The sequence below is a fragment of the Paroedura picta genome, chromosome 12, assembly GCF_049243985.1.
Source record: "Paroedura picta isolate Pp20150507F chromosome 12, Ppicta_v3.0, whole genome shotgun sequence".
NCBI classification, from domain to species: domain Eukaryota; kingdom Metazoa; phylum Chordata; class Lepidosauria; order Squamata; family Gekkonidae; genus Paroedura; species Paroedura picta.
The window spans coordinates 3072203-3092464 of record NC_135380.1 but is presented as its reverse complement, the minus strand read 5'-3'; the positions used below and the strand labels follow the sequence as shown (position 1 = coordinate 3092464).

General features: G+C 50.2%; 1 protein-coding gene and 1 long non-coding RNA gene across 3 annotated transcripts; both read left to right on the top strand.

Moving 5' to 3' along the window:
* Positions 1–1084: 1084 nt before the first annotated feature.
* Positions 1085–6947, top strand: LOC143821867 (uncharacterized). The gene is made up of 5 exons (XR_013225944.1): positions 1085–1288; positions 2618–2872; positions 2971–3045; positions 3999–4195; positions 6676–6947. It is a non-coding gene; the product is annotated as an uncharacterized LOC143821867 (long non-coding RNA).
* Positions 6948–8218: 1271 nt separating this feature from the next.
* Positions 8219–19126, top strand: HOATZ (HOATZ cilia and flagella associated protein). 2 transcript variants are annotated; one of them, XM_077306351.1, is made up of 6 exons: positions 8219–8503; positions 9287–9325; positions 9853–9929; positions 14802–14861; positions 15211–15260; positions 18494–18628. In XM_077306351.1, exons 1-6 carry the CDS (start codon positions 8275–8277, stop codon positions 18495–18497), a joined length of 459 nt encoding a protein of 152 aa, XP_077162466.1. In that variant the 5' UTR covers positions 8219–8274; the 3' UTR covers positions 18498–18628. The 2 variants fall into 2 exon arrangements, with proteins under 2 accessions (XP_077162466.1, XP_077162465.1); XM_077306350.1 differs by having other exon boundaries at positions 8225–8503; positions 18575–19126.
* Positions 19127–20262: the final 1136 nt, after the last annotated feature.

Below are 20262 nucleotides of genomic sequence, written 5' to 3'. Positions count from 1 at the left end.
CGGCGCATACCCAAACTGCTGGCTCTTCTACTGCGGAACAGCTGGACTCTGACACAGGATGGTGGGTGCAGCAGCAATACGGATGCCATGGGAGTTGGGTTGGGAAGGAACCAACCCCAGGCAGAGGAAGCCCAAGCAGGGTTGTAGGTAAGGTTGGAAAATACCTGGAGACTTGGGGGTGGGGGTTGGGGACAGGGAGGGACCCCAGTGGAGTATAATGCTCTGGAGTGCCCCCTCCAAAGCAGCCCTTTTCTCCAGAGGAACTCCCCTCTTTGGTCTGGAAATGAGCTCTAACTTCAAGGGGGTCTCTAAGCCCAAGTGCAGGGGAGAAGAGGGGGGGGGAGAGAATAATATAAATACCATGGAGGAAGTTGTTGCTGACATTTAAAAAAAAAAATCTGCACAGCCAATCAGACCTCCAGGGACCAATCAGACACCCTGCTGGACAAGAGCTCCATCTGGTCCCACCCACTTTTCTCAAAACATTTGACAATCGCCAGGAAAGGTGCCCAACATGGGGACCCCTGCCTTTGAACAAACCGCACCAGTGCCTCCCTGTGGCCTTGGCTCATGCCTGTTGAACTTGCAGTCCAGCACAGGAAGACCAAGCTATGTTGTTGCCCAGCTGGCAGACTCTTGGGTTCCTGCCCAAGAACATGGTGGGCCCTGCCACGTGGCACCCACTTGCCCATGGGCTGGTCGCTTTGGCCCCTCCGGTCGCTCTGAATGGCAACGGCCGTGCTTTCCTTTCAAGGAGCTTTCCTTCTGAGCAGCAGGGCTCCTCCAAGCCTGATCCGGAGAGTGGCACAGAGCGAGAGAGGGCAGCTATCCTCAGCCGAAAGCGGTTGGAGCGGGCACCACTTCAGCCCAGAGCATTCCTCCTTAGATTAAATCTTGGGTCTCCCTGATCACCGGGCAAGCCCAGGCACGACTGGGGGCGGGGGGGGGGGGAGCCACCCATGTTCTCTAGCAACTGCCAGCCAACCCCGGAGCAAACATTACTTTCCTAACTATGGGTAGGCAGGGGCTGATTCTCCTGCAGGGAGGCGCTCTAGTGGATGGAGATCACTTTGGGGGGGGGGGGTTTGACTTTCTGCATGGCTCTTTCATGAATTAAAAAAGATCCCGCTCTTTCATTGGGAAGAACCCTTTTTGTGCCTGCCAGCGCTGAAGCCAAACCGTGAAAGCTCTCTTCCTGCCACAAATTTGGTTAGTTTTCAAGGTGTTCCTGGACTCTGGCTGTTTTTGGCTGCACTGCAGAGTGCGACAGACACCCGCATCTTTTCAGGTAAGGAGGATACAGAGGATGGGTCAAGAAATCAAGTAGGAACCTAGTGAACAGCTGCCACGGCTGGGCCACGATATCCCAAACCGATGACTGCTGCACAATGCGACAGATTTACGCCTGAGGTGAGGGAGTCGAGGGGAAATGAAAAAGGAGAGGGGTAGCTGTGTCGGTCTGCTGCAGCAAACGTGCAAAGCCAAGAGGCCAGTTCTTCAAACGGAGAGGGGGCCCGGCCCCTTGCGTGGCCTGCTGGAAGTCCCGGGTTTGATCCCAGTGGAAAGGACCAGGTAGGAGGTGATGGGAAAGACCTTCCTCTGCCTGAGACCCCTTGGATCAGCATCCTGTTCAAGACCTTCTAGGAAACATCATATGGAACAGCTGGACTTTATTCAAATAATTTTGATTAAACACTATCCAGTCAGGGCTGCCCATCACCATTGAGCCTTTCCGTGGATCCAGTGTGTGGCCTCTTGGCTCTCTGCGCCCGCCTTTTTTTTTTTTTTTGGCCTTGCATGATCTAAACCAGTGGTAGTCAACCTAGGGTCCTCCAGATGTTCATAGGCTGCAATTCCCATGAGCCCCTGCCAGCATATGCTGGCAGGGGCTCATGGGAATTGTAGTCCACGAACATCTGGAGGACCACAGGTTGACTACCCCTAATCTAAACAATAATGAGGATGATGCATGGATCAAATGCCCCTTGGGTCAATTTTGCACCCCGTAAGGCCTCAGCGATGAGAAAGATCTGCGTTTTCAAGGTCAGGAATCCAACTTCTTCTCCAGGGTTGACAACTCAGAGGGGGGGGGGGGATTCCTGGAGCTTTGGAGTTGGGGGGAGGGAGAGGGGCTGGAGAAGAAGAAGAGCTGGTTTTTATACCCCCCCCCCTTTTCTCCTAGCAGCTTACAATCACCTTCCCTTCCTCTCCCCAAAACAGCCACCTTGTGAGATAGGTGGAACTGAAGAAGCTCTGAGAGAACTGGGACTGGCCCAAGGTCACCCAGCGGGCTTCACGTGGAAGAAGACTGGGGACTCCAAACCTCTACACCGGCTTAGAGGCCACCCCACCCCACCGGTTTGGAAAGGGAGGGTTCTCACTCAACAGCATCATGCTCTGGAGTCCTCCCTCCAAAGCAGCTGTTTCCTCCGGGGAAACTGATTTCTGTCATGTGGAGATCCCTTGTAATTCCTGAAGATCTTCAGGCCCCACCTGGGGCTTGGCGACCCTATATCTTCTTAGGGAAGCTGTGAGTTTAGGTGATCCATGGAAACGGTGCACAATCAAGCCACCCTGTTGTCCCTTTCCCAGAACTGATCTCTGCCTCCTTCCTCAGCCACACCTGAGCCTCCATGGCTACCAGGGTATACAAACGCCCCGCCTGGGACCCACCCTGCCTGTTGCCCGGGCCAGTCTAGTTCAGGGCAGGGCAAAGTCACCCCAGCCGTGATCGGGGACTCATTTCAGCACAGTTCGATGGACTTGTATGCGGTCCAGCCTTCTGTTATTTCAGATGAACGGATCAGACGGAGACAACGGTGGCCAACAGCGTGATCCCGACCCACTTTACACCCATGGGATTTACTTCTGAGTAAGGCTGCAGCCTTAGCAACTGAAATGCAAATTGGGGAGGGGGATTATCCATTAAGGAAGAAACTCAAAAGCTGTGTGTCAACTATTTCTTCCCAGATCGAGTTTTTGAAAGGATTCCAGGCTGTTATATTTAATTATGAAGGCAGCTTCCAGCACCTGGATTTTTGCAAGGTAAGCAGCTTAGGGGGAAAGTTGAGAGTTGGGTTTATGTGCTAAGAAGCCAGGCAGCAGAAATACAGTGGGAAGTCCAGACCAGATACAGGATGTAGAAGAAGAGTTGTGATGGGGGGGGGTTATACCCCACTTTAGACTACCCAAAGTGGCTTACAAGACTCCCTTCCTCAACTCGCAACAGACACCCGGTGACGAAGGTGGGGCTGAGAAAGTTCTAAAAGAACTGTTTTCAACTGTTCTACTAGGACTAACTGGCTCAAGGTCACCTCTCCTCCCCATGCGGCCAGCTGGGTAACCTTGGGCAAGTCACCATTCTCTCAGAGCTCTCTCAGCCTCCCCTCCCTCACAGGAGAGGAAGGGAAGGTGATTGTAAGCCACTTTGAGACTCCTTCAGGTAGAGAAATCCCAGCTCTTCTTCTGCATTGCAGCTGACCTACAGGGACCCTGCAGGGATTTCTAGGCAGGAGACATTCAGAGGTGGTTGGCCAGTGCCTGCCTCGGGGTAGCAGCCTCAGACTGTCTTGGTGGTCTCCTCTGCAAGCACTAACTAACCCTCTTAACCTCCATAATGTGATGCGGTCAGACTGGCTGAGGCCTTCCAGGTCAGAGTGAGTAAACTCTACACTAGAAAAAAATTCTATGCCAAAGCAAGCTGAGTGGATGCATATAAAGCAAAATGAACCCAAATTTAATTCTGGGTAGCTTTCATGCGCCTTCTGAAGAGGTATGCCTGCACAGAAAAGCTTCTCCCCGGAAGGAAACATTGTTAATTGTGAATTTCCTGCATTCTGCAGGAGGTTGGACTAGATGGCCCCTGGAGATCCCTTCCAACTCTATGATTCTATGATTCAATATGCCCTGGAATCAAACTCTTTTCTGTTCTTTCCAACCATCATGGCTGCCCATCTGAGCACAGCGAAAGTGTGTGTGGTTATTTTGCTGTATTACAGGGCACACCTCACCCTTAGACCCGTCTCCTCCGGCTCCTGACCCTTCACCAGATGGCCAAGCCTGTGACCATCCTGAGGACTAGCCCCTTGGCTTCAAGAACCAGGAATTCTCAGGCGCCGGGAGCTTGTTCGGCACGTGTGGCGGCAGCCTGAGCAGAACTGCCTGGGCCCGGCTCCAGTATTTATCAGTGCTTCTGGTTTGTTTCACGACGGTACCTTGCCAAGTGCAATCGCTGGAAGCGTTTTCTTTTCCGGGCTTGGATGCTTCAGACCCAGCAGCATTTGGTTCGGAGGCAGTGCAGTTAGCTGATTGTGTCCCTTTCCCAAAACAATCACTAGCTTCACTGTCATCGAAACGAAGCACAGAGTTCCCCGGGGCCTGGCAGGAGGACCGGCATCCCGTCATCTGCTCATCTCTACTCCTCCTTCATCTCAGAGGCTTCAAGGCAGTGGGACTTCCGGGGGGGGGGGGGTCCGATAAGCACTTAGGGTGGTGCCCCAAAAGAGCTGCTGCTCCAGGACCTATGAGCCACCCCCGGGCATTCTCAGACTGACACCCAGTCATGGTTTCAGTGCTGGATTTGGGACTCTTGTGATTGAGCCAAGTTCGCTTACGGTCACCAGCCTCCAGGTGGGGCCTGGAAATGTCGTGGTAAAAGAAGTGATCTCCTGATGACGGAGCCCTGGAAACTATGGCTGCCTTGAAGGGGTCTAGGGCAGGGGTAGTCAACCTGTGGTCCTCCAGATGTCCATGGACCACAATTCCCATGAGCCCCTGCCAGCAAATGCTGGCAGGGGCTCATGGGAATTGTGGTCCATGGACATCTGGAGGACCACAGGTTGGCTACCCCTGCTCTAGGGCATAATACCCCCTGGAGGTCCCTCCCTGGATCCACCTCCAAAATCTCCAGCTATTTCCCAACTCAGAAGTGACAGTCTGAGCTTTGAGGCAGCCTGTGTGGTCAGATAAGTGGTCCATCCAGCCCGATCTAGTCTTCTCTGACCGGCTGCAGCTTTCCAGGGTCTTTCTGCAATGCCTATGGCCTTTTTCCAAAAGATGCTGAGGATTGAACCTGGGACCTTTTACACGCCAAGCAGATGCTCTGCCACTGATCCACGGCCTATTTTGCTGCTGCAGAGAACATAAATAACCCTTTTTTTACATGGTGAAGATTTCCCAGCATCTGTGTCCCGAAATTATTTAAACCAGGCTCCCAGTGATTGAACCTGAGATGTTGTGCTTGCAATGCTTCCGCTGAGCTATGCCCCCACCGGCCATTTCACATGAACCTGCCTGCTGCCAAATCACTGCCCGGGCCCATGAAACTCCATCTTGTCTGCTCTGACGGGCAGAAGGCAGCCAGGGCTGAAGGGAGAGGTAGGTCTTCTATGCCATGTTCAGGACTAGAAATGGTTGTGGCTCAGTGGGGAAGTATCCGCTAGGCATGCCAAAGGTCGAAAGTTCAAATCCCTGACCTCTGAGACCCTGGAGAGCTGCTGCCAGTCTGAGTAGGCAATACTGGCCTTGATAAACAAGGGTCTGACTCAGTAGGAAGCATCTTGGGAAGGGGCGTGCCTTCAGCATTCTGAAGGTCCCAGGTTTGGTCTGCACATCTCTAGCCAGGAGGATCAGGTTGGAGGTGATGAGAAAGACCACCCCCTGAGACCTCGGAGAGCAGCTGCCAGTCTGAGTGGGCAATACTGATCCTGATGGTCAAAATACAGGAGCTTTGTATGCTTATCTATATGTTTAGAAATCCTTTCCTCTGAGTAGTTTGATAGATGAAGCATCCCAAGGCATTCATTCTTTTGGACATTAACCATTAATTCGCTGCATCCTGTATCCAGCCTGAATTCAGAATGTTTACCCATCTGCTGCGATGCAAGAGATTCTCCAACTTGGCAGCCTTACAAGACGGAGAAAGAGAGTGCAGCTGTCGGATGGGTGTCCAAACACTAGCCTGGTTACTAGGCAGTGTAGTTAGCTGATTGACAAACGCAACAGTCACTAACAACACGGCCAGGTAAAACGGCCTGCAGTGCCCCTGGGCGAAAGAGCCGATGGGCATCAGAAACACTTTGGCAGCCACTGTACGGAGGTGGCATCCTGCCAGAAGCCACTGTCTGGAAGAGAGAGGCCAAGCGAAAGCAGCCAGCTCCCAGCCTGATATCGCAGCCAGGGTTGCTACAGACGCCTGCAAATTCATGTAAAAGCTTGAAATGCAAGTGGTTTTTGTGGACTTTGACCTGGAAAAATCCCCTGAAGGCAGAAAACCTGAGACTGGCAATTGCCCTGTTCAAAAGAGCTGATTCTCAGGGCAGGGGGAATGAGGTGTTAGATGGGCTTGTACTACTTCCCATGCGGGGGCCAACGTTAACAACTCCCTGCTGACAGAAAACTAGCACAACAAGCAGAGGCAAGGGATAGTGTTTCTCCGCATGTGTAAATTGTTTATCCACGTGGATTTTTTTAAATTCAAAGGAATGTTACCAGCTGGGATTCTCTCACCTGCAGTCAAAGTGGTATAGTCCATTCTACTACTTCAGGCCTGTACCACTTCATTCCTACTAAGCTTTGCTTTAGAAAAGAACTGGGTGAGGCAAAAAATGGGGGGGGGGGATAAATAGGATTGTTTACCCAAACATCCATCCTGTCTACTCCCTCCTCTCTCCTTAGGTGACCCTGTCAGGTCCCTTGTAGTTCCCCTTCAATGAAAAGCTGTCTGGATCACAACACCTGGAAAAACGCAACCTCTGTTGTCAGTAATTGTGATCTGGGAAGCTCCATCTGCAGAATGGGCACAACTACAAGTAGCCAACCATGCAAGGTTGTCGGAAGGACTGCCATGATGATGTCCACGAAGCTATTTCCACGCTCAGAGGAAAGCATCAAAATCTGGTCTCATTTACTATCCAACTATCGGTCATTTAATAAAAACTACGAGCTTCCTTTGTGTTTCCATGTCTGGTTTCTTTCCTTTGAGAATTCAAGCAGGTAGCTGCAGTCATTGTTCTCTCAGAGGTCTGCAGCAGAAGAGCCAGATTCAAGTCCTGTAACCACTTAAAGCCCAACAAGGTTCCAAGGGTGTAGGTTTTCAGGAGTCACTGCTCACTTCATCAGAGATAAGTAAGAACAGAGACCCCCGGTCCTTTGCATCCCTGTCCGAATGTAGGGTCTCCATTCCCACTCCCCAATGAAAGTAGTTTTGATTAAAATGTGGAATTTGCTGCCAGAAGATGATGTGATGGCCACAGGAATAAACAGCTTTAAAGGGAGAATACAGACAGGACGGAGGCAACACAGAGCCCGGAGGCAACACGAAGGAAAGGCCTCAACCTCTGCCCTCTTGTGTGAGAAGGATGCTAAACTAGACTAGATGGACCCTCCCTATATATATATTCTACATATATATATATATATATATATATATATATATATATATATATATATATATATATATATATATATATATATATATATATATATATATATATATATATATATATATATATATATATATATATATATATATTCTATATATATAGTATAGAATGTTTTACATATGGTACATTGCCCCAAAAGACATAGTGGAGGTCAATAGTAGTTATAATGGGAAATGTTATGAAATAAATGCATCTTTTTATCATAAGTGGTGGACTTGTAAGAGAACAAAGAATTTATTATTATCATTTTGGTAGATTCAGAGGGACATCCACACTGAAAGTGACGTAAGCTCTTTACTAGGCCTGCAGCATGGTACAACCAGAGAGGAGAAGGGACCCAAAGAAACCCACAACCAACCCCAGCTTAAATACCCAAGCGCTATTGGTCAGTTTCCCTTTAACCTGACTGGATCCGGCAGAGGGGATCGAGCCGCGCACTGGACAATTCCAGCCTTACAATCCCGCTGCCTCCGACCTCAAGCTCGGTCCTCGGCAGGACCACAGGGGCAACCATCTCTAGCCTCTCTAGTCATTTTAGGCCGCCCCTCTCTGGCAGCCGTCGGGGGCGCCTGACCATTAAAACGCCATGCATACCACTGGATTCTGATTCTGATCCGCGACCAAGTGCGGAGGATACTGAAAGCCCGGTTGTGATCTCTGTTCTGAATCCCACCCGGCTTCGTCCTGCTTCTCGCGCGGAGACCCACCCAGCGGCCAGAACGGCAAGCGCGGCGCGCCTCCTGCTGGATGCCGGCCGGGGCGGAGCGTCTGGCTCCGGGGCGAGCGTGGGCGGCTCCATGGCGACGCGGCTGGCTGGCCGGCTGGCCGGGCGATGGAGGCGCGGCCGGCGCTGGTCTTCGCGGGCTGCAGCGAGCGGGACGTGTCGCTGGCCAAGTCCTTCTGGAACTCCGTCACCCTCCAGCCGCCGCTCGAGTCCTCCCTGCGCCCGAGAAGGGCCTCGGGGGGCGGCGGAGGCGTCGGAGGGGCAGCGGGAGGCACCAGCGTCAGCACCGTCGCCGCCGGGGGGCTGGTGGCCGGCCGCCGCTCCTTCCTCGACACCCGTGAGCGGGGGCGGCGGGGCCTCTGGGCGCGTGCAGAGGGCCTTCCCCAGCCCAGCCCCAGGTGGTAGGCGGCGGGGCCTCTGAGCCGGTGCAGACGGCCTTTCCCCAACCCGGCCCCAAGGACCTGGTCGTGGGTGACGGGGCCTATGAGCCACTGCAGAGGGCCTTCCACAACCCGGCCCCAAGGACCTGGTCGTGGGTGACGGGGCCTCTGAGCCGGTGCAGAGGGCCTTTCCCCAACCCGGCCCCAAGGACCTGGTCGTGGGTGCCGGGGCCTCTGAGCCGGTGCAGAGGGCCTTCCCCCAACCCGGCCCCAAGGACCTGGTCGTGGGTGACGGGGCCTCTGAGCCACTGCAGAGGGCCTTTCCCCAACCCGGCCCCAAGGACCTGGTCATGGGTGACGGGGCCTATGAGCCACTGCAAAGCGCCTTTCCCCAACCCGGTCCCAAGGACCTGGTCGTGGGTGACGGGGCCTCTGAGCCAGTGCAGAGTGCCCATTCCTTTGGCATCTCTTTCCAATGTCAGGGCACAAAGCAGGTGCCAGGTTCAATCCCTGCCACGTCCTGTTAAGGATCGGGTAGGAGGTGATTCCTGAGACAATACTGATGGACCAAGGGTCGGATTCGGTAGAAGGAAGCCTCATGCGCTCGGAAAGGGGTTCAATCCCCAGCCTCTCTAGTTAAAAAGGAGAGCATTCTGGATCAGGGACGAGGGTGGGAATGTGGGAGAGACAATCGCACTCCTTTGGATGCCTGAGATAATCTTTCTTCTCTTCTTTTGTAGAGAAAAGTGGCCTATCTCTTCAGGCCTCCGCCATTAGCAGTAAGTGTTTTTGCAAAATACTGTTGTGGATTTAGATCCCTGTGGGCATTTACTGCTGTGCCGGTTGAAGGCACGCTGAGGATGCCTTCCCTCCATGCTGCCTGCTGCGGGCGTCTCCAACCTTTTTGAGCCCGTGGGAATTATGGCTTTGCCACCCAGCATGGTGGCCACAGCCACAAAATGGCTGCCCCAAAATAGGTGCCCTGGGAGGTGGAGCCAGCCACAGCTTACCTTTGTCACACTAAATTGGGCTGTGGTCCCAGCTGCTGCCAGAGCAACATTAAAAGCAAATCTTCACAGCCAATCAAATCTCCAGGGACCAATCAGAAACCGTGCTGGGCAAAAGCTCAACCCACTTTGTAAAAACACCAGGAAAGGTTTCTCCAGGCACTGTGGTTCAGGCTACAGGTGAGCAGGGTCATCATCAGTTTTAATATTACCTTGATGTCAAAAACAACTCTCTAACTCCCTTCCTCCCCCTGTTCTATGATTCTATCTTAAGGCGATGCTGTCTTTGTTCTGTTAAGGAAAAGGAGAAACAGAAATCCAGGAAGATCCGGAAACAGAGCGAGTGGATGATCAGAAAGCAAAGTACCTTCAGAAGGTGAGCTTTGGGTGGAAACTTTGGTCCTTTTGATGCTCTGTCTTCTTGGTGCTTGAGGGAGACACAGTGTGTGGGGGGGGGGAGGCTTCTGGAGTTCTGGCCCTGCTGGTGCTCCGCTGGCGCCCCTCCCCTCCGCACTGCAGCCCTGGCCGCCTCGGGCTTCTGTGAACGCCAAAGCGCAACCCTGCGACTCCCTTTGGGTCATCAAGGCCGTCACCGCGCTGCCACCACTGCAGCCTCTGTGACCCAAAGAGGGTCGTGCCATCAGGTACGTTGAGAACCACTGATATAAAGGTAAAGGTATCCCCTGCGCAAGCACCAGGTCATGTCTGACCCTTGGGGTGACGCCCTCTAGCGTTTTCATGGCAGACTCAATACGGGGTGGTTTGCCAGTGCCTTCCCCAGTCATTACCGTTTACCCCCCAGCAAGCTGGGTACTCATTTTACCGACCTCGGAAGGATGGAAGGCTGAGTCAACCTTGAGCCGGCTGCTGGGATTGAACTCCCAGCCTCATGGGCAAAGCTTTCAGACGGCTGCCTTACCACTCTGCACCACAAGAGGCTCTAACCACTGATATAGAGAGTGAAATTATGTAGAACTTCCCTTACTGCCCTGCCTGTCCTCTTTAAGGTTACCAATCTCCAGGTAGTACCTGGAGAGATCTCACTATTACAAGTGATCTCCAAATGACCATAGCCAGTTCCCCTGGAGAAAATGGCCTCCTTGTAGGGTTGACTCTGTGGTGTTTTACCCGCCTGAGATCCCCCTCCTCCCCAGATTCCACACCTCAAATCTCCAGGTATTTCCAAAACCAGATCTGGCAGCCTTCTTTCTTCAGAGTGGAACGAATTAGAATCTTACTCCAAATTCAAAACAGGAAAAAAACCAGATTGTTGGATTTCAGGGAGAAATTGGGTAAGGGGCAGTTAAGAGAAAGTCTCTTAACAAAGCTCCATCCATCTGACTACAGCCAAATTCTGGAAAGCGACATGAATTTAGCAACACCAACATACATAAGAAAGACGCTGTCCTTTTTGCAGTGTGGAGAGTTTGCAGAGATCTTTCTCATCTCTGAAATTTAACCTGCCTTTTAACATCCCCAGCCTGGAACACTTTCTGTCTGATTATCTGTTTCAGGAAGGGAATGGAGATAATTAAATTGCCCTGTAAACCTGAGAGAGAAAGAGGAGGAGGAGGAGGAGATTCCAGACTTGAAAACGTCAATTTGAAAAGAGCAAACACTTTGCCATTTCTCCCTTGGGGTTCTGAACTATGAGGGAGCAAAAATGCTTTAATTGCTGATTTGAGCAGATCCAGGAGGGGCCCCCTTTCGTGTTCTTAGGAGCTCCCTTATTCTCCAGACCTGCCGTCCCGCAATACAGGTGTTGCTGTTTTGGCTCCTGTGCTGTTCTGCCCTTGTCTGTCGTGGGAAATGCGAGGACGCTGACGCCCAGTTTGCAGACCCCTGAATGACCTCTCTGATTTCTGCTCTTTCAGCAAGCATTCCCATCACGCTTCCAAAGGCATTTTGGAAACAATGAGGGCTAGAAACTTGCTTCTTTTACTCTTTCGAATGAAAGCTGAGACTCGGGGGGGGGGGGTGGAAAGAGCTGTCACGTGACATCGCAGCCGGCCTATGGCAAGAGACATTCTGGGGTGGTTGGCCCTGGCCTGCCTCTGCTTAGCAACCCTCAACGTCCTTTCCGGTCTCCCATCCAACTGCTAACCAGGGCCGACCCTGCTTAGCTTCTGGGACCTGACAAGCTAGTCTGAACCTTTAAGCTGAGATTCTGAGGAAGATCCGTTCATGCCCGCTGCTGCCTCCTGCCCGGCCCCTGTTCTTGCACGAAATCATCTCCCGTGGGATATGGACCAGACCGGGCCCTAAATGCCTTCAGGCCTGGCCGGTGCACTAAATTTAAAACCCGACGACAGCAATCAGCTTGTTGAATTGCTCTCTCCCTTGCGTGAAATTCTTGAACACAGTTTGCTTGTGAGTGGAACTCTGCACTGGATTTTCCCAGAACTTGCTTGTGTTAAAGATGCAAATATAAACGATGGTCTCGGGAAGCTAATTTCGTGGAACTCTGTTGTGGGGAGGGGAAGGGAAGGTGATTTGGGAGCCGCTTTGAGACTCTTTTGGGGAGCAGCTCTTCTTCTGTCTGCTCCAGTGTGGTGTGAGTTCAAGGCTCCCCAGGGCCAAACCATTGATGGCGCTACAGCCTGTATAACGGGAAACCAACCTCGGTCGTGTATCTCTTGATGGTGAAGCTCCGTGTTGGCTCTTTGCTAATTAGCTCCTGCAGTACACTGTAGATCTGAGCACCTTTGGGATCCTTGTGCCCCACAACCCACCTTTTTCATTCAGCTGTTTATAGGAAGGAAGGAAGGAAGGAAGGAAGGAAGGAAGGAAGGAAGGAAGGAAGGAAGGAAGGAAGGAAGGAAGGAAGGAAGGAAGGCCCTCTCGCTCCATCAAGTAAAGCTCTGGTCTTGTGCTAATTGCCAGGCTATCATTAGAGAGCATTTTGCTAAATTTAGTGATGTTTCAGATATTCTTTTCTCCTTTATTCAAAATGAAACGCTTCCCATCTTGGGTCTGGGAAAGGAGCCAGCTTCGAGACGTCTTCAGGGGCGGCTGAGAGAGTGCTGAGGTTTGCAGCTGCCTCTTGCGAGCCAGCCGTCCTCCGCCCTGCAATTAATAACCGTATAATGGATTTAATCTCGTACCATCCATTAGAGCTATCTCGTGGAAATCAAATTAATGGGGAAAGGCGCTCCTGTTCACTGGTTATTCTGTGATTGTGTTAAACGAACTCTGCAGCAGAGACAAGATCAGCGTTGTGCACCTTTGCACGGCATGACTGGTGCGTTTCAGCTAGAAAATCATTTGACAGAATCACAGGATATGTTAAGTGAACCTACCTCTCAGGGTCGTTGTGGTGTATTGTAATGCCCACTTTTCCACATGTGGATGTGCAAAAAGTGCTATCCAAGTGCTTATGGCAAACTCAGCCAAGGGACTTTCAAGGTAAGGGTGGTTGGCCATGGCCTTCCTCTACAGAGCCTTCCTTGGTGGTCTCCCAATCCAAGTACAGACCCTGCTTAGCTCCCAATATGATGGCCTCAGCCAGGGGCTTTCAAAGCAAGGGAGAATCAGAGGTGGTTGGTCGTGGCCTTCCTCTGCAGAGCCTTCCTTGGTGGTCTCCCAATCCAAGTACAGACCCTGCTTAGCTCCCAATATGATGGCCTCAGCCAGGGGCTTTCAAAGCAAGGGAGAATCAGAGGTGGTTGGTCGTGGCCTTCCTCTGCAGAGCCTTCCTTGGTGGTCTCCCAATCCAAGTACAGACCCTGCTTAGCTTCCAATATGATGGCCTCAGCCAGGGGCTTTCAAAGCAAGGGAGAATCAGAGGTGGTTGGTCGTGGCCTTCCTCTGCAGTGCCTTCCTTGGTGGTCTCCCTTCCAAGGACTGACATTGCTTAGCTTTCCACATGGCAACCCCACCCAGGGGCTTCCAGGCTAGGCAGTTTGCCATTGCCTTCCTGGTAGTCACGTGGCTTTATATAAAGGGCTTATATAATCTATACGGACATCCACAATGTCTGTATGTTACAAGCCTTGAGTACCGCGTGAAAGCGAAGCCGTGGAAGAGGAATGTGCTTAATGCCCTGCGAATAACGCATTCCATGTAAGGATGGGGCTGTCTCAGCAGCACATTTTGTTACTGGCTGAAGGTTTATGAAACTCGATTTTGCTGACAGAGCATCACAAGAATGAATTCATTTCCCTTTTTCCTTGCGCTGGAAAGTTTTCCAAGCTGTTCTCTCCAAGTAACTCCCAGAACTAAAAAAAAAAAAGCAAAATTCTGGATCACCGTGGCCTTTCCTTCTTTTGAAATCTAACGAAGGGACCTTCCATGCCAGTGCAAATCCCAGGGAGCAGCCCTCTCCTTAGGATACAACGGCCCTTCAGGAGAAAGAGAGATTTCATTTTGTCTCCTCCTTCTTGCCTTGCAAAGAACTGAGATGTTTCTGCTCTCTTTTTGCTGGGTGTTGGGACCTGCTTAAGGTTATGTCAGCCAAAGGTCTGACCCAGGGGCATTCGCTGGCAGAGGCTCATGGGAATTGTAGTCCATGGACATCTGGAGGGCCGCAGTTTGACTACCCCTGCCTTAGACTGTTCAAAACACTTAATGTAGGTCAAGCTTTCTCAGCCAGAGTTTTATGAAACCCTGGGATTTCTCGATGGCCCTGGAAGGGTTTCCTGAATGGGTGGGAATTAATTAATTTTTAATACATTTTCAAAATGTATCGGGGAATATGATCATCTATGGTCATGTGGAGCCCCTCTCCCCCCCATGGCAATGATGAGCCTGGAGGGGGGAGGAACGGGAGGGGCCCCAGAGGGGCATGTGCCCAGCTCTGCTTCCCTTCATTCTGCACCATTGCACCACTTCTGGGCTACCTGGAAGCCTGAAGAACGTTTCAGGGGTTTCTCAACAGTAAAAAAAAGTTGAGAAAGGCTGATGGAGATTATTGTGCAGTCCTGACCGCAGAACCATGGGATCAAGTTCGGAAGCAGAGGGACTTGGCTGATGTTGTCTCGTGACTCCTTAGCAGCAGAGAGAGTCACCCTGCAGTCATCTTACCTTAATGCTCCTTGTCTTTAGCTGCTGTGCTACACCAGTCCTTAGGCCAGGGACTGGGTCGGTGGGGGAGAGCGGTGCCCAGAGCCATTGCGCCCCAAGACTGACCCAACCAGGAACATAAGCCTATCACAACTGCCTCCTCGCCATGCAGCCGGATCAGACGTTGGCATGAAAGGTCCCCAGTGCCTTTCTTGGCTCTTCACCATTGCCTGCTGTTTTCTTGTAGGCCAAGCGGAGAGAAGAAATCCTGGCTTTACTGAGGAAACAGCGGGAAGAGAGGATCAGGGTGAGAGACAGAAAATTCCTTCTTCCCTCATGCATCTTTTGTCTTGAGGAAGCTCTTCTGGCAGGGGCAGGGGCCTGAGTGCCCCCCCTTCCCAAAATGACCAATGATGGGCCTGAAGGGGATCAAAGGGGGAGGCGCCCTGGGTGGGCATGTTTGCAGTTATGCTCCCCAGCCATATTCTATATGATCTGGGGTTTCTTGAAGCCTGAAGAATGTTTCAGGGGTTTAGGAAGGCTGCATTAAGCAATGGTAGTCCTTAAATGTTTATGCAGAGGTGGTAGACTAGGATTTTCAGTGCATAAATGCCAGGGAATGAAAGCTTAAAGCAACGAACTCCTTTCTTTCACAGAAAGAGGCTGTTTCTCGTCCATACAAACCAAAGACCAAAATGGAAGAAAGGTAATAGATTTCACCACACCCAGCAGTTTTATTCTGTGTGTCAGATATCATGTAAACCCATGATTTTTATCCTCTTGAAGATCTGGAAGCTTTGCAGGATTTCCCTGCATCCAGGGTCGATTATGCGCTGGGCTTTTGCAGCTAATTCAGCTTTGATTTTTTTAAAAAATCAATCTGCATTTGAGTTGAGTGTCCACTGAGGCTACTTGGTTTATTTTACAATCTACACTGCTCAGGATCAACCACAGGTTCACTTAATTTTTCCCCTGGCATATCTGGGAGTGGATTTTCTCCGCTCAGTCTGAGAAATGAGCGTCCGTCTCACACTGTTCCGTGAGCAGCATTTCTATCAGATTTTCTCCCCAACTGCACCTCTAGCATCATCATCATCATCATCATCATCATCATCATCTATTTGATTTCTTTGACAGGCGCTCTCAGAAACCGGCACACGGCGGTTCACAATGTTTCAATACAAATACAGTACACTAAAACCATTAAAATTCCCCATTAAAACCCATAAACAATGACTCAGTCACAATGATGGCAATTAAGAAAATTCCTTTAAAAAAAAATTATTCTAAGGAGCCATCGGGAGGGGCCTTTGTAGGAAGGGGCAGTTTATAAATCTTCTAATAATAATTTTTAAAAATTATTTTTTTTAGGAGAAAAATCAAGCCTTGTATACTTATTTATAGTAAGTTCTGACAATAGAGTTCCTGGTGATTTCTAGAGCTAACCTGGAAGTGGTAACTGTAGGAATCACCAGAAACACTATGCTTAAGAACTTCTGGTTTGTCCATAGAGTTTCCAGCAATTCCTAGAGTTACCCTTTGATGCTTCCAGGTAGCTCTAGGAAACACCAGGGACTCTGTGTCAGAACTTCCTATATGTAAACAAGGCCGTATTTTTCTTTTTAATTTTTCTCCTGGGATGCCAGCTCTCCCACCAGTGGCCAGCACTACTACACATGATGCTTCCAAGCCACTCAGTAGGTCTCACTAAAGAACATCCGCCAACTTCAGCCGGAATTCCCATGTTCATAATGTCACTAACCTGGTTCATGGCTACCCGTTCTGTGTGGATGGGGGGTGTCTCTGGCTTGGCGCCAGCTCCCACAGGGCAGAGTGTGCTTCCAGCCTGTCTCGTGCTTGTTGTGCAGCTTCCTCTCTGGCCTCCTGAGCCGTACACACACTGTTTTGTTTTTTTGCAATGGAGCATCTGTAAAAACATCCTGTCTTGAACCCTATCGGACAAGCAGAGAGAAGATTCTAATTGGCAGCCCAAGTCGAAGGTCACGTCGCTGTTACTGTCAGACACCAAGAGAACATGGCCGCCTTGGCGCTCTGTTACTGTCGAGCGGCAGCAGCGGCGTTTCCCATTTCTCTCGTGAACAGTTTTCTGCAAAACACAAAACTCAGCTGGAGGTTTATCACCCTGATCCTGCAGCTAAAACACATCCATTCTTGTTTTGAAGAGAGAAAGGAGAGCAGACAGCTTTCTAGCACAAAGAAATGCTTCCCTTATTTCTTCCGCACGTGATAAAAAGGGGCACGCAAGCTCTTGGTGGTGGGCGTTACGGCAGACGTCTGTCAGCAGGCCTTAAACTGAGCACCGGGAGGAAGGAATAAAGCCGTGTGCCTTCAAAGGCCTCATCTGAAAGGGAAGGAAAAGGCCTTCCTTTCTGGAAAAGCTGACCTCGTCTCTCACTCTCCTCCCTCAGCAATTCCTTCTGGTTTTTAATGTGTTAATTGACAGCATTTTTCTCAGTCATGATGACAACTTATGACCCGCGAGGAGGAGGGTTTCTGACCTAACTCGTTACATTATTAAAAGCTGTTTTTAAAACGCCAGCATACTTTCTGCTCTTCCTGAGCATTTGGCAGTGTCTAGGCACATCGGCTCATGTAGGCACAACAGGAGAATGGTTGCAGATTCCCTATGTTCCAACTGTGTTAACATTAAACACAAATAGAAGTTCTTGTCCTCAGAGTCTTTAATCATCATCATAACTAGAATCCTAGGTAAAGTCTAGTTCGGGGGTAGTCAAACTGCGGCCCTCCAGATGTCCATGGACTACAATTCCCAAGAGCCCCCTGCCAGCATTCGCTGGCAGGGGGCTCTTGGGAATTGTAGTCCATGGACATCTGGAGGGCCGCAGTGACTACCCCTGGAACCTCTGTTCTGTTCCCAAAAGACCTTGAGCTCTGTTTGCATTTTGCTTGCCTGCAATTATTATTACAAAGCTGAGGAAGTCTCACAACAAAACTAGAAGTTACTTAGAATTCTAGTCTTGTTTTGGTGATTCTTAAAGACTCTGAAGACAAGAACTGTGTGTGTAATGTTAACATAGCCGGAGCACAGGAATTCTCCTGTTAAACTGCAAGATTTATTGAGCCACGTGGTTTTCCCCTGTTTGTATCTATCGGGGGGGTTGATAACTCTGAACAGGGAAGTGGGCCTAAGTGGTTTTGCTGCTATTTTCCTGCCCCTGTTTCCTGGTAGCGCCTCCCCCCCCCCCCCAAAAAAAAACAAGGGCTTTATCATGTTTTTTTTTAAGAGACGATAGACTATTGTTATAATAATCTGTGCATCATAATCTCTCGATGCCCAGCTTTCATTTCCTTAAAAAGTATCCAGTCCTTTGCATCTCAAGGGTGAGCTGGATTTGGTCTTCCATGACACTGTTGTTGTTATGATCCATGCGCTGATGACTCCGTCCTCTTGGTCTGTTCTTTCTTGTCCGGCTGGTTGTGCCCCATCAGGCCTCAGCTGCTTCCTCTGGCTAAATATAGCAAAGTCTAACAGTTCATTTCCTGCCCAGCTCTTCCCCTTCCATTCACTGCTCATGGAAGTGGCCTTTCACTCCAGGGGGGGGCTCAAACTTGGCAGTAACAAAACCCGGTTCAAGTGCATGGTCGCATTGGGGAGCATTGGGCCACCGGAACAAAGGCCTTCTTTTAGGAGAGTGCGGATTGTGGCCGAGTGATGGCATGGTTATAACGCTGGTGACCCACAGACCCCCTTGTGCAGAACTTGCTTAGCTCTTCCCGTCCATTTTGCACGACTGCAGGGCTCCTGGCCACCCCCACCCCCACCCCCTGACCATTTCCCCCCACAGAAACGGTGCCTAGGTTATTTCCAGGTTTTTAAAATTAATGTATTAATTTTTGAACACTAAAAGCGCTATACAAATCCTAGACTTTAGTAATCATGTGCCATCTGTTTTCCAGGTGACTGTGCTGAAATCAAAATTAAATTAGCATCCACAACCACTGAATGTGCATCTTTATATGTTTTCTGTTGTTTTGCAGCAAGTTAAAAGAACCAGAATCCGCCGTGGAAGATGAAGAAAGTGTCAAAGCCTTAATTTGAACAATTTTGTCAAAGTGAGTGGCTTGGAGAAAGGCCCCCTGACTGTTCCACCAATCAAAGCAGCTTGTTTTTTTGGTGGCTGAGAGGACCTTTTTGGTGGCAACCCTGGAATTATAGAACAGCCTCTCCAGAAGGTGTACCTGGGCCTTTTAAGAGACAGCTGAAGACAGCTTTATTTAGGCCATTTGGTTAATTTACTAGCAGTCCTCAACTTTCCAATGTTTTCATGGATTTGATGCCTTTCATTTGATGTCTTTTATGTATATTGAGCTGAGAATTCTGTGTGTGCATGCTTGTTTTTGACATCGGTGTTTAGAGCAGAACTGGCGAGCTCTAAATTCAAACCGCTGGTCTCTGACCGCAGGGCTGACATTGAGAGTTTTATAAAAGCCTCTGACAATATTTTATCCTTTTGAAATGGGAAGGGAGGGGGGTAGGCCCATACAGGGATGCAGATAGTCCATTAAACCGAATGAGAAAACTTTCCTGTCCATCTTGTTTGAAGCCTTCTGCATTATGTGCGCGTACAATTTTGCCCTCCTAGCGATCCATCACGGCTAATTCATAAGTGAGCGAGAGAGAGAGACGGAGCCGATACCTTGCAAGGCCTGCTTGGGAAATCACATTTCTTTGTCTCTCTGCTGTCAAAACGGCTGCGCAATTGATTCCTTAAAAGCAAGAATGTCGTCAGTGCCTTCCATCTGACGCAGAAGCCTCCGATCGGCCCCATTAGAAAGACCTTTTGAAGGTCCACCTTAATGCTGGACTTTAAAAAAAAAATTCCGTGTCACGCCTTTTTTTTTTTTTTTTAAAGCCCAGACTGGCATGCGACGCCCGCTGCCTCTTTCTGCTGTTGAAATCAGCAGAATTTTAATTAACATTTCAGCTTGTCAGCTTCTGCGGTATGGATTCTGATTTTTCCCCCCCTAGCTGGGGGCTCCAGGGAGGGGCTGTGGATGAATGAGTGGCACTCTACCCCCTGCTCATAACTCAGGCCCTGCCTGGAAAAGTGCTGATGCTTCTGGTGCAGTTGTACTTTAATGGTAGCTCTTTGGAGCCATTAGTTCTTCCAAGAAAAACTGGGCGTGTGCGGACAGGTGACCAGGACATAAGAGCATCCATCTTCTTTGCCCCCGCAGGATTACTAAGAGCAAACGTTCACTGTTGGAGAAACTTCAGTAGCCGAAGAAGTTTCTAGCGGCAGGATTGGTCCAAAGGGAACCCCCCAAATAAGGACACAATATATGGCCGGCTATTAGGGCCAACCAAAAGGACTCCAATCAGTGCGAAAGCTTCCAAGTTTTCCAGAAACCTTCACCAGCCTAGATATTGCAGAAATTAAAACAAGGTGGTGGTGAGGAGAAGATGTCTCAGACCATGGGTCTCCAACATGGTGCCCACTTACGCCTTTTCCAGTGTCCACTAAGTGTTTTTAGGATGCGGGTGAGGCCGGTAGAGCTGTTCCCCAGCAAGGCTTCGGAAAGACTCATGGGGATGCGATTGGCTGCCCAGATCTTTCCCAATGTTGCTTTGGCACAGGGATCTGTGGGAACTGTTTTGTGGCTGGCTCGGACTCCTTGGGGTATTGGAGCTCTGCCAGTGGCAACAATGTGGCCTTCTGCTTCCA

Bases quoted from the DNA above. Each gene is read 5' to 3' on its own strand.
- HOATZ (XM_077306350.1), top strand. From the start codon at position 8,275: ATGGAGGCGCGGCCGGCGCTGGTCTTCGCGGGCTGCAGCGAGCGGGAC. The intron at 9,326-9,852 runs GTAAGTGTTTTT...TGTTCTGTTAAG, and splicing joins TCAGGCCTCCGCCATTAGCA to GAAAAGGAGAAACAGAAATC. The intron at 15,261-18,574 runs GTAATAGATTTC...GTTGTTTTGCAG, and splicing joins AAGACCAAAATGGAAGAAAG to CAAGTTAAAAGAACCAGAAT.